General features: G+C 37.2%; 2 protein-coding genes across 20 annotated transcripts in view; one reads left to right on the top strand and one right to left on the bottom strand.

Annotated features, from left to right (window-relative positions):
• Nucleotides 1–5,076, bottom strand: part of LOC143751423 (protein PHTF2) — a 120,061-nt gene extending 114,985 nt beyond the window's left edge. For 9 of the 19 annotated variants that reach the window (XM_077244026.1, XM_077244019.1, XM_077244014.1 and 6 more), the window contains exons 1-3: nt 4,577–4,698; nt 3,431–3,485; nt 502–582 (exon numbers count right to left, since the gene is read on the bottom strand). In XM_077244026.1, coding sequence (XP_077100141.1) covers nt 502–546 — 45 coding nt within the window. In that variant the 5' untranslated portion in view covers nt 547–582; nt 3,431–3,485; nt 4,577–4,698. Of the gene's footprint in view, nt 1–501; nt 583–3,416; nt 3,486–4,576 lie in introns of all 19 variants that reach the window. The other 10 variants (XM_077244021.1, XM_077244016.1, XM_077244009.1 and 7 more) reach the window with 5 other exon arrangements.
• LOC143751427 (transmembrane protein 60-like) lies at nt 4,783–6,956 on the top strand. Its single transcript, XM_077244028.1, has 2 exons — nt 4,783–5,237; nt 5,321–6,956. The coding sequence occupies exon 2, from the start codon at nt 5,321–5,323 to the stop codon at nt 5,687–5,689; it is 369 nt and encodes a 122-aa protein (XP_077100143.1). The 5' UTR covers nt 4,783–5,237; the 3' UTR covers nt 5,690–6,956.
• The last annotated feature ends 6,299 nt before the right edge of the window (nt 6,957–13,255 follow it).

The raw sequence follows: 13,255 nt of genomic DNA on the forward strand, positions 1-13,255 counted from the left end.
CATTTTTGAAGCAAGAAACTTGACCATAGGGTGAGGATTAAGGTGATTTTTGCGCTGAGCTCACTCCCTCTGTCTTCACTCCTGCCAGATGACCTCCAGTGGCATGAGGCCGTTGGGGTCTTCACTGTTTACCCATAGCTGAGTCAGTGGTTGACGGGCAGCAGGGCGTTTCACTCACCGATGGGCCTCATGCCGCGTCTCTGGGGCCACTGCTGCTCCGAGATCCCGTTCAGCTTAGCCTGGGACCGCAAGGACCAGTTACCATGTGTGCCACGAGGAGGCGTGTACGAGATCTTGGCAGTGGAGAGGCTATGTACCGGCACTGTATATATATATAAATATATATATATATATTTTTTTTTTTTTTTATGTACCATGCACCTGGACACACACTCTCTCACACACACACACACACACACACACACACACACTCCTGATCTGATGAAGGACCTGCGCCTGGACACTCACACACAGAAAGATGTAGATAGATTGATCTCTCACCTTCTTCTGGTACCAGAGAACAGCATCTCGCACTTTAGACGCCATTTACATGTCAAGAGTCTCACGCTGGATCATTATAGACTGAGAACGAACAGAGAGAAGAGTTAGATCAGCTCTGACGCACTTCACCCCCTCTTACCTGCAGCACAGGTGTGTCCCACACACACACACACACACACACACACACACACACACACACACACACACACACACACACACACACACACACACGCATATTGTACACACACACAGTACACACACACACACACACGCATATTGTACACACACACAGTACACACACACTCTTTCACACACACACACACACACACACACAAACACACACACTCTCTTTCACACTCACTCACACTCTCACTCACTCACACTGTCACTCACTCACTCACTCACACACACACACACACACACTCACACACACACACACTCACACTCACTCACTCACTCACACACACACACACACACACACACACACACACACACACACACACACACACACACACACACACACACACACACACACCCTCAGTAATGCACACTCAAGTGTGGAAAGACCGGTCCTGCTCTCACAACTTCTGACTTTCATTTGCATATGATCTGTGTTTCCAGCCAAACAATCAAACATCCACAGCTTCATGAATGAGGATTCATCTAGTGAAACACACACACACACAGATTCAGGAGTTAAAGCAAAAGAAAATGTTTCCTCGGCCAAACCCCTGTCCACAGCCCGTCACACACACAGTTTGAGAGCAGTTTCTTCTTCTTGTAATTAGGAGTATAGTGAGTACATGCTTTACCTTCACTAATGAACATCTGCATTTAAAGAACAGCCATTTTGAACTGCGTTTCTATTATTTACACACTTTATGAAATTTCAATGTTTTCAATCTAATGCTTTTACAAGAGTTAAAAGGATAGTTCACCCAAAAATGTAAATTCTGTCAGTATTTACTCTCCCTCATGTTGTTCAACCCCGTAAGACCTTCGTTCATCTTCGTAACACAAATTAAGATATTTGTGATTAAATCTGAGAGCTGGATCACTCCTCCATAGGCTTCTAAGGGATTGAAACTTGCCGGCCTCTAAAAGTTATTAAAGACATCGATAAAATAGTCCAAGTGACTACAGTGGCTCAATCTTAAGTTTATCAAGCGACGAGAATACTTTTTGTGCGCAAAAACAAACAAAAATAACGACTTTATTTCAACTATTCATTTCCTTCTCTGTGAGTCTCGACAGTTAACCATTTGCATAACTTTAACACAAGTTTTTATTTCTCAAATAATAAAAGCAAACAGAGCTTTTGCTGAAAAGTGAGCTAATATCACAAACTATACATTATATAATATCTGTTTTAACCTAGCCATTATAAATAAATAATTTAATGTTATTTTTTTATTTGATCTATGTTGATTATATGAAAAGTGAACACGTACGCAGGGTTTTATTAATGCGAGGTCCTTGCTGTAGAGATCCTGCCATTCGTGGGCAAACACTCCCAGTGCTGATACTGGTGAAATATAACACATTCAAGGACCATATACAAATATTAATATTTATACAATACTACTATTATGGCATTATAATTAATAGGTGCTTGTGTTGTCAAGTTGAGCTTATATTTTCCACTGTGATTAGCAAAGAACATGTATTTGTGTTAAATATGAATACATTGTAATAATGTTAATCTCATAAGCACAGTCATCAGTATATGAGCGTTAGCTGAAGTTTGTCGTGGAGCGTCGCGCTGGAACTCGCGCTCGGCTCTGGCCATGAGTAACACAGATCATTAGATGCGCAATATATCGGGAGACACATGGAGTGGGTCAGACACGATCTTTAAAGTGAATTTCGTTTTGTATAAATTGTATCTTAATTTTAATCGATGTTTCATCAACCAATTGCCTAGATTTAATAAATGAGAAGCAAATATAGCAGACAATATAATCAGGACATGAAGGCGCCGGCGTGATATTGCATTGCACGTGAACTGGAGCGCATCTCATAAATGAACTGAAACTCCGCGTATAGGCTACTTCACGGGCATGGTAGATATATATATTTTTTCTTTCGTGAGCGGGAATGGAAAACCCGGAGTGGACTCGGAGCGGAGAGATTACAGAACGCGCTCCCGCCACTCCAGGCTTTCATCACACCCTCAGCGGGATGAACACTCATCTATCCTTAATTGAAGACCTATTCAAACTGAAATTAAGACATTTATTACACTATTGAAGAAATGTAAGCATAATTGCGCCTTTAAAATTATGAAAAGTGAATTTAAGACATAAGGACAGGCGGGAACCCTTCAGATTGATGTGATTCCGAGTCGAGTCACTGGAGCTCCTGCTGTCACACACACACTCTTTACAGCGGCGGGTCCATATGCAATGAAATAACACACACACACACCTGCTGATGAGTAACCCGACACAGAGCTGTGCATGTTTCATGAAGTGTGTGTGTGTGTCTCATCTGATACTGTGTGTGTGTGTCTCTGGGGTCACAATGCTGCATGTATGAGTGTGTGTGTGTGTGTGTGTGTGTGTGTGTGTGTGTGTGTGTTTCACAGGCTAAATAAAGCAACGCGTCTTCCTGCGTCTGTAAGAGGAAACGGTCGCATTTATTCTCTCTCAGCAACTAAACAATCTCACACACACTCACAAACAAGAGGAACGCACTGAGTTAAACCAGTCTGTCTCTGAACCTGAAGCTATTCATGGGACACACATCCTAAAATAACCTGCCGCTCCAGACGCTCACAGGTGGAAAATCACTGAGCAGCAGCTGACACACACATACACACACACTGCTGATCTTCATCACTGGATCTGCTATAACACACACACACGTGTCTCAGAGAATGTTCCAGAAACACTTCTGTCAGAAAACTCACTCACTCTCAAGAACTTACGGAGAATCTGATGGATCAGCGTCTCGACATGAGGAGAACACGACACTGAGTCAAACTGAGGAGAGAGAGAGAGACAGAGAGAGAGACAGAGAGAGAGAGAGGGAGAGAGAGACAGAGAGAGGGAGAGAGAGAGAGACAGAGAGAGGGAGAGAGAGAGAGAGACAGAGACAGAGAGAGGGAGAGAGAGACAGAGAGAGGGAGAGAGAGAGAGAGAGACAGAGACAGAGAGAGGGAGAGAGAGACAGAGACAGAGAGAGAGAGAGAGAGACAGAGACAGAGAGAGGGAGAGAGAGAGAGAGACAGAGAGAGAGACAGAGAGAGCGACAGAGAGAGAGACAGAGAGAGGGAGAGAGAGACAGAGACAGAGAGAGGAAGAGAGAGAGAGAGACAGAGAGAGGGAGAGAGAGACAGAGAGAGGGAGAGAGAGAGAGACAGAGAGAGAGAGAGAGAGAGAGACAGAGAGAGAGAGAGAGAGAGAGAGAGAGAGAGAGAGAGAGAGAGAGAGAGAGAGAGAGAGAGAGAGAGAGAGAGACAGAGAGTGTGTATATGTATGATGATTTACTGTAAAAAATTATAAATGCTTTGGCAATACATTGATACAATCGTCATGGAAATAAAGCTAATTTTGAATTGAATTTGAATTGAATTAATAGAGAGAGAGAGAGAAAGTGTGTGTGTGTGTGTGTTACAGCAGATCCAGTGATGAAGATCAGCAGTGTGTGTGTGTGTTACAGCAGATCCAGTGATGAAGATCAGCAGTGTGTGTGTGTGTGTGTGTGTGTGTGTGTGTGTGTGTGTGTGTGTGTGTGTGTGTGTTACAGCAGATCCAGTGATGAAGATCAGCAGAGGAGTGTGTGTGAGTTGCAGTGACACACACAGATCGAGTCAAAGATACAATGTTTGCACTCTTACACTGTTAGAGTAACACGTGTGTGTGTGTGTGTGTGTGTGTGTGTGTGTGTGTGTGTGTGTGTGTGTGTGTGTGTGTGTGTGTGTGTATGTGTGTGTGTGTGGTTGTTTGTTTGTGTCTGTCTGTCTGACTGAATGAGAGAGAAAGAGAATGTTTGTGTGCGTGTGTGTGTGTGTGTGTGTGTGTGTGTGTGTGTGTGTGTGTTTAAACGGTGATTCGTTCGTGTCTCTTCTTACCGCAACGAGCCGCTTCAGTCCTTCATGTTCGACATACAGAAGATTAACGCGAAGATGAAGATGATGAAGATCGCGATTGATTCCAGTGTTGTTCTCTCTCTCTCTCTCACTCTCTCTCTGTGGATCTGCAGTTTTACCGGCGCACACGGAATAAACGCGCAGCGGAATCACGCGATCACCGGATCTCCACATTAAACAGGGAACCCCGGGAATATCAAGCGCACTACCGGCTGTAAACGATCGTTAAACACTAAACTCGTGAAGGAAGTGTGTAAAGCCGAGCAGAGTTACGGTCAACCGTGAGCTTGATGAATAACGAGCGAGTAATGTCTCCCTCTAGAGGTCACATGACAGAAGCGATTATAACCGTGTTGTTCACCGTCTCATCTGATAATAACGCATATCCAGCTGATAATAATAACCCGTGACGGAACATTACAAGACATCTTACGTACGCGATACAGACCCGATCCGCGTTTCCATGGACGCCGATATTCCACACATCCGGGACGCGCTGCTGAACCCGGAAACAGAACCCCACTTTGACTGACAGCTGCAGACCTCACAGACACAGCGCATCTCAACGACTCACTCAGTCATGATTCCGATGCGGATCGGCTGAGAGCGAACGGCTGATCTGACGGTTCCGTGGGACTGCGCGGTGAGTGACGACGCGCGTGTGTGTGTGTGTGTGTGTGTGTGTGTGGGTGGTGCTGATGCTGATGTGGTTCTGACCCGCTTCAGATGTCTCTGGCTCAGCGGGTTCTGCTGACCTGGATCTTCTCGCTCGTGTTCCTCATCCTGCTGGTTCTGAAGCTGGATGGGAAGGTGAAGTGGAGCTGGTTCCTGATTTTCCTGCCGGTGTGGGTCCTGGATGGGCTTCTGCTGCTGCTGCTGGGGGTGAAGGTGGCGGGCCGGTGCCGGGCCGGGTTCGACCCGCGGCTCAAGGTCTGGTACCTTCTGGCGCTGATGATGAAGCTGGGCTTCTGTGTGACTCTGTGCGCACGACTGGAGCAGATCATCATCCTCAGGCCACTCTTCATCTGTGTGCCACTGTGGGGCCTCTTAACCGGAGCCCTGATCCAGCTGGGCATCAACATGAGGAGCGACTGATATTCACACACACACACACACACACACACACACACACACACACACACACACACACACACACACACACACACACTCACTCACTGACCGGAGCCCTGATCCAGCTGGGCATCAACATGAGGAGCGACTGATACTCACACACACACACACACACACACACACACACACACACACACACACACACACACACACACACACACATACACACACACACACACACACACACACACACTCACTCACCGGAGCCCTGATCCAGCTGGTTATCAACATGAGGAGCGACTGATACTCACACACACACACACACACACACACACACACACACACACACACACTCACACACACACACACACACACACACACACACACACACACACACACACACACACTCACTCACTGACCGGAGCCCTGATCCAGGTTGGCTTCAACATTAGGAGCGACTGATACTCACACACACACACACACACACACACACACACACACACACACACACACACACACACACACACACACACTCACTCACTGACCGGAGCCCTGATCCAGGTTGGCTTCAACATTAGGAGCGACTGATACTCACACTCACACACACACACACACACACACACACACACACACACACACACACACACACACACACACACACACTCACTCACTGACCGGAGCCCTGATCCAGCTGGGCATCAACATGAGGAGCGACTGATACTCACACACACACACACACACACACACACACACACACACACACACACACACACACACACACACACACACATACACACACACACACAAACACACACACACACACACACTCACTCACCGGAGCCCTGATCCAGCTGGTTATCAACATGAGGAGCGACTGATACTCACACACACACACACACACACACACACACACACACACACACACACACACACACACTCACACACACACACACATACACACACACACACACACTCACTCACTGACCGGAGCCCTGATCCAGGTTGGCTTCAACATTAGGAGCGACTGATACTCTCACACACACACACGGTCACACACACGGTCACACACATATATAAACACATTCAACACACAAATCGGACTCTTAAAGTTTGATATTTGTACATTTCATTTCAGGTTCAGTTTATTTCTTTTGTTTTCATCGTGTAAATATATTTCCATGTTCTGTCGCTGAAATGCAGGTTTAGTTTCTCATGTTTATTTCCTGAACCTGACGTTCTTTAATTGATGAGAGCAGAAACACACAATCCTGAATAAACCAACATAAACGTCTGTTTTCCTCTCCTCATTCATCATAGCGTCTGAAGGATTTCTTAGTCCAACATCCAGCGTGTACAGCCAATCACAACTGCATATGCTAATGAAGGTCAAAGGTCATGTTTATTTCTAATCATAACCCCAAAATCCTAACCTGACCCAATGACCTGATGAAGTAGTTATGATATTTGCAGTGCAGTATATTAGTATATTTGCAGTGCAGTATATTAGTATATTTGCAGTACAGTATATTAGTATATTTGCAGTACAGTATATTAGTATATTTGCAGGACAGTATATTAGTATATTTGCAGTGCAGTATATTAGTATATTTGCAGTACAGTATATTAGTATATTTGCAGTACAGTATATTAGTATATTTGCAGTACAGTATATTAGTATATTTGCAGTGCAGTATATTAGTATATTTGCAGGACAGTATATTAGTATATTTGCAGTACAGTATATTAGTATATTTGCAGTACAGTATATTAGTATATTTGCAGGACAGTATATTAGTATATTTGCAGTACAGTATATTAGTATATTTGCAGTACAGTATATTAGTATATTTGCAGTACAGTATATTAGTATATTTGCAGTACAGTATATTAGTATATTTGCAGGACAGTATATTAGTATATTTGCAGTGCAGTATATTAGTATATTTGCAGGACAGTATATTAGTATATTTGCAGTACAGTATATTAGTATATTTGCAGTGCAGTATATTAGTATATTTGCAGGACAGTATATTAGTATATTTGCAGTACAGTATATTAGTATATTTGCAGTACAGTATATTAGTATATTTGCAGTACAGTATATTAGTATATTTGCAGTGCAGTATATTAGTATATTTGCAGGACAGTATATTAGTATATTTGCAGTACAGTATATTAGTATATTTGCAGTACAGTATATTAGTATATTTGCAGTGCAGTATATTAGTATATTTGCAGTACAGTATATTAGTATATTTGCAGTGCAGTATATTAGTATATTTGCAGTACAGTATATTAGTATATTTGCAGTACAGTATATTAGTATATTTGCAGTACAGTATATTAGTATATTTGCAGTGCAGTATATTAGTATATTTGCAGTACAGTATATTAGTATATTTGCAGTGCAGTATATTAGTATATTTGCAGTACAGTATATTAGTATATTTGCAGTACAGTATATTAGTATATTTGCAGTGCAGTATATTAGTATATTTGCAGTACAGTATATTAGTATATTTGCAGTGCAGTATATTAGTATATTTGCAGTACAGTATATTAGTATATTTGCAGTACAGTATATTAGTATATTTGCAGTACAGTATATTAGTATATTTGCAGTGCAGTATATTAGTATATTTGCAGTACAGTATATTAGTATATTTGCAGTGCAGTATATTAGTATATTTGCAGTACAGTATATTAGTATATTTGCAGTACAGTATATTAGTATATTTGCAGTGCAGTATATTAGTATATTTGCAGTACAGTATATTAGTATATTTGCAGTACAGTATATTAGTATATTTGCAGTACAGTATATTAGTATATTTGCAGTGCAGTATATTAGTATATTTGCAGTACAGTATATTAGTATATTTGCAGTACAGTATATTAGTATATTTGCAGTACAGTATATTAGTATATTTGCAGTGCAGTATATTAGTATATTTGCAGTACAGTATATTAGTATATTTGCAGTGCAGTATATTAGTATATTTGCAATACAGTATATTAGTATATTTGCAGTGCAGTATATTAGTATATTTGCAGTGCAGTATATTAGTATATTTGCAATACAGTATATTAGTATATTTGCAGGACAGTATATTAGTATATTTGCAGTGCAGTATATTAGTATATTTGCAGTGCAGTATATTAGTATATTTGCAATACAGTATATTAGTATATTTGCAGGACAGTATATTAGTATATTTGCAGTGCAGTATATTAGTATATTTGCAATACAGTATATTAGTATATTTGCAGTACAGTATATTAGTATATTTGCATGACGGTATATTAGTATATTAGCATGACGGTATATTAGTATATCTGCAGTGCAGTATATTAGTATATTTGCAGTGCAGTATATTAGTATATTTGCAATACAGTATATTAGTATATTTGCAGGACAGTATATTAGTATATTTGCAGTGCAGTATATTAGTATATTTGCAGTGCAGTATATTAGTATATTTGCAATACAGTATATTAGTATATTTGCAGGACAGTATATTAGTATATTTGCAGTGCAGTATATTAGTATATTTGCAATACAGTATATTAGTATATTTGCAGTACAGTATATTAGTATATTTGCATGACGGTATATTAGTATATTAGCATGACGGTATATTAGTATATCTGCAGTGCAGTATATTAGTATATTTGCAGTACAGTATATTAGTATATTTGCAGTACAGTATATTAGTATATTTGCAGTGCAGTATATTAGTATATTTGCAGTACAGTATATTAGTATATTTGCAGTGCAGTATATTAGTATATTTGCAGTACAGTATATTAGTATATTTGCAGTACAGTATATTAGTATATTTGCAGTGCAGTATATTAGTATATTTGCAGTACAGTATATTAGTATATTTGCAGTACAGTATATTAGTATATTTGCAGTACAGTATATTAGTATATTTGCAGTGCAGTATATTAGTATATTTGCAGTACAGTATATTAGTATATTTGCAGTACAGTATATTAGTATATTTGCAGTACAGTATATTAGTATATTTGCAGTGCAGTATATTAGTATATTTGCAGTACAGTATATTAGTATATTTGCAGTGCAGTATATTAGTATATTTGCAGTACAGTATATTAGTATATTTGCAGTACAGTATATTAGTATATTTGCAGTGCAGTATATTAGTATATTTGCAGTACAGTATATTAGTATATTTGCAGTGCAGTATATTAGTATATTTGCAGTGCAGTATATTAGTATATTTGCAGTACAGTATATTAGTATATTTGCAGTACAGTATATTAGTATATTTGCAGTACAGTATATTAGTATATTTGCAGTACAGTATATTAGTATATTTGCAGTGCAGTATATTAGTATATTTGCAGTACAGTATATTAGTATATTTGCAGTACAGTATATTAGTATATTTGCAGTGCAGTATATTAGTATATTTGCAGTACAGTATATTAGTATATTTGCAGTGCAGTATATTAGTATATTTGCAGTGCAGTATATTAGTATATTTGCAATACAGTATATTAGTATATTTGCAGTGCAGTATATTAGTATATTTGCAGTACAGTATATTAGTATATTTGCAGTGCAGTATATTAGTATATTTGCAGTACAGTATATTAGTATATTTGCAGTACAGTATATTAGTATATTTGCAGTACAGTATATTAGTATATTTGCAGTACAGTATATTAGTATATTTGCAGTGCAGTATATTAGTATATTTGCAGTACAGTATATTAGTATATTTGCAGTACAGTATATTAGTATATTTGCAGTGCAGTATATTAGTATATTTGCAGTACAGTATATTAGTATATTTGCAGTGCAGTATATTAGTATATTTGCAGTGCAGTATATTAGTATATTTGCAGTACAGTATATTAGTATATTTGCAGTGCAGTATATTAGTATATTTGCAGTACAGTATATTAGTATATTTGCAGTGCAGTATATTAGTATATTTGCAGTGCAGTATATTAGTATATTTGCAGTGCAGTATATTAGTATATTTGCAGTACAGTATATTAGTATATTTGCAGTGCAGTATATTAGTATATTTGCAGTGCAGTATATTTGCAGTGCAGTATATTAGTATATTTGCAGTGCAGTATATTAGTATATTTGCAGTGCAGTATATTAGTATATTTGCAGTGCAGTATATTAGTATATTTGCAGTGCAGTATATTTGCAGTGCAGTATATTAGTATATTTGCAGTGCAGTATATTAGTATATTTGCAGTGCAGTATATTAGTATATTTGCAGTACAGTATATTAGTATATTTGCAGTACAGTATATTAGTATATTTGCAGTGCAGTATATTAGTATATTTGCAGTACAGTATATTAGTATATTTGCAGTGCAGTATATTAGTATATTTGCAGTGCAGTATATTAGTATATTTGCAGTACAGTATATTAGTATATTTGCAGTACAGTATATTAGTATATTTGCAGTACAGTATATTAGTATATTTGCAGTACAGTATATTAGTATATTTGCAGTGCAGTATATTAGTATATTTGCAGTACAGTATATTAGTATATTTGCAGTACAGTATATTAGTATATTTGCAGTGCAGTATATTAGTATATTTGCAGTACAGTATATTAGTATATTTGCAGTGCAGTATATTAGTATATTTGCAGTGCAGTATATTAGTATATTTGCAATACAGTATATTAGTATATTTGCAGTGCAGTATATTAGTATATTTGCAGTACAGTATATTAGTATATTTGCAGTGCAGTATATTAGTATATTTGCAGTACAGTATATTAGTATATTTGCAGTACAGTATATTAGTATATTTGCAGTACAGTATATTAGTATATTTGCAGTACAGTATATTAGTATATTTGCAGTGCAGTATATTAGTATATTTGCAGTACAGTATATTAGTATATTTGCAGTACAGTATATTAGTATATTTGCAGTGCAGTATATTAGTATATTTGCAGTACAGTATATTAGTATATTTGCAGTGCAGTATATTAGTATATTTGCAGTGCAGTATATTAGTATATTTGCAGTACAGTATATTAGTATATTTGCAGTGCAGTATATTAGTATATTTGCAGTACAGTATATTAGTATATTTGCAGTGCAGTATATTAGTATATTTGCAGTGCAGTATATTAGTATATTTGCAGTGCAGTATATTAGTATATTTGCAGTACAGTATATTAGTATATTTGCAGTGCAGTATATTAGTATATTTGCAGTGCAGTATATTTGCAGTGCAGTATATTAGTATATTTGCAGTGCAGTATATTAGTATATTTGCAGTGCAGTATATTAGTATATTTGCAGTGCAGTATATTAGTATATTTGCAGTGCAGTATATTTGCAGTGCAGTATATTAGTATATTTGCAGTGCAGTATATTAGTATATTTGCAGTGCAGTATATTTGCAGTGCAGTATATTAGTATATTTGCAGTGCAGTATATTAGTATATTTGCAGTGCAGTATATTTGCAGTGCAGTATATTAGTATATTTGCAGTGCAGTATATTAGTATATTTGCAGTACAGTATATTAGTATATTTGCAGTGCAGTATATTAGTATATTTGCAGTACAGTATATTAGTATATTTGCAGTACAGTATATTAGTATATTTGCAGTACAGTATATTAGTATATTTGCAGTGCAGTATATTAGTATATTTGCAGTGCAGTATATTAGTATATTTGCAGTGCAGTATATTTGCAGTGCAGTATATTAGTATATTTGCAGTGCAGTATATTAGTATATTTGCAGTGCAGTATATTTGCAGTGCAGTATATTAGTATATTTGCAGTACAGTATATTTGCAGTGCAGTATATTAGTATATTTGCATGACGGTATATTAGTATATTTGCAGTGCAGTATATTAGTATATTTGCAGTACAGTATATTTGCAGTGCAGTATATTAGTATATTTGCAGTGCAGTATATTAGTATATTTGCAGTACAGTATATTAGTATATTTGCAGTACAGTATATTAGTATATTTGCAGTACAGTATATTAGTATATTTGCAGTGCAGTATATTAGTATATTTGCAGTACAGTATATTAGTATATTTGCAGTACAGTATATTAGTATATTTGCAGTGCAGTATATTAATATATTTGCAGTACAGTATATTAGTATATTTGCAGTACAGTATATTAGTATATTTGCAGTACAGTATATTAGTATATTTGCAGTGCAGTATATTAATATATTTGCAGTACAGTATATTAGTATATTTGCAGTACAGTATATTAGTATATTTGCAGTACAGTATATTAGTATATTTGCAGTGCAGTATATTAGTATATTTGCAATACAGTATATTAGTATATTTGCAATACAGTATATTAGTATATTTGCAATACAGTATATTAGTATATTTGCAGTGCAGTATATTAGTATATTTGCAGTACAGTATATTAGTATATTTGCAGTACAGTATATTAGTATATTTGCAGTACAGTATATTAGTATATTTGCAGTGCAGTATATTAGTATATTTGCAGTACAGTATATTAGTATATTTGCAGGACAGTATATTAGTATATTTGCAATACAGTATATTAGTATATTTGCAGTGCAGTAT

This window comes from Siphateles boraxobius, unplaced genomic scaffold, assembly GCF_051911475.1.
Source record: "Siphateles boraxobius isolate OS27281-9 unplaced genomic scaffold, OSU_SipBor_1 257, whole genome shotgun sequence".
NCBI classification, from domain to species: Eukaryota; Metazoa; Chordata; class Actinopteri; order Cypriniformes; family Leuciscidae; genus Siphateles; species Siphateles boraxobius.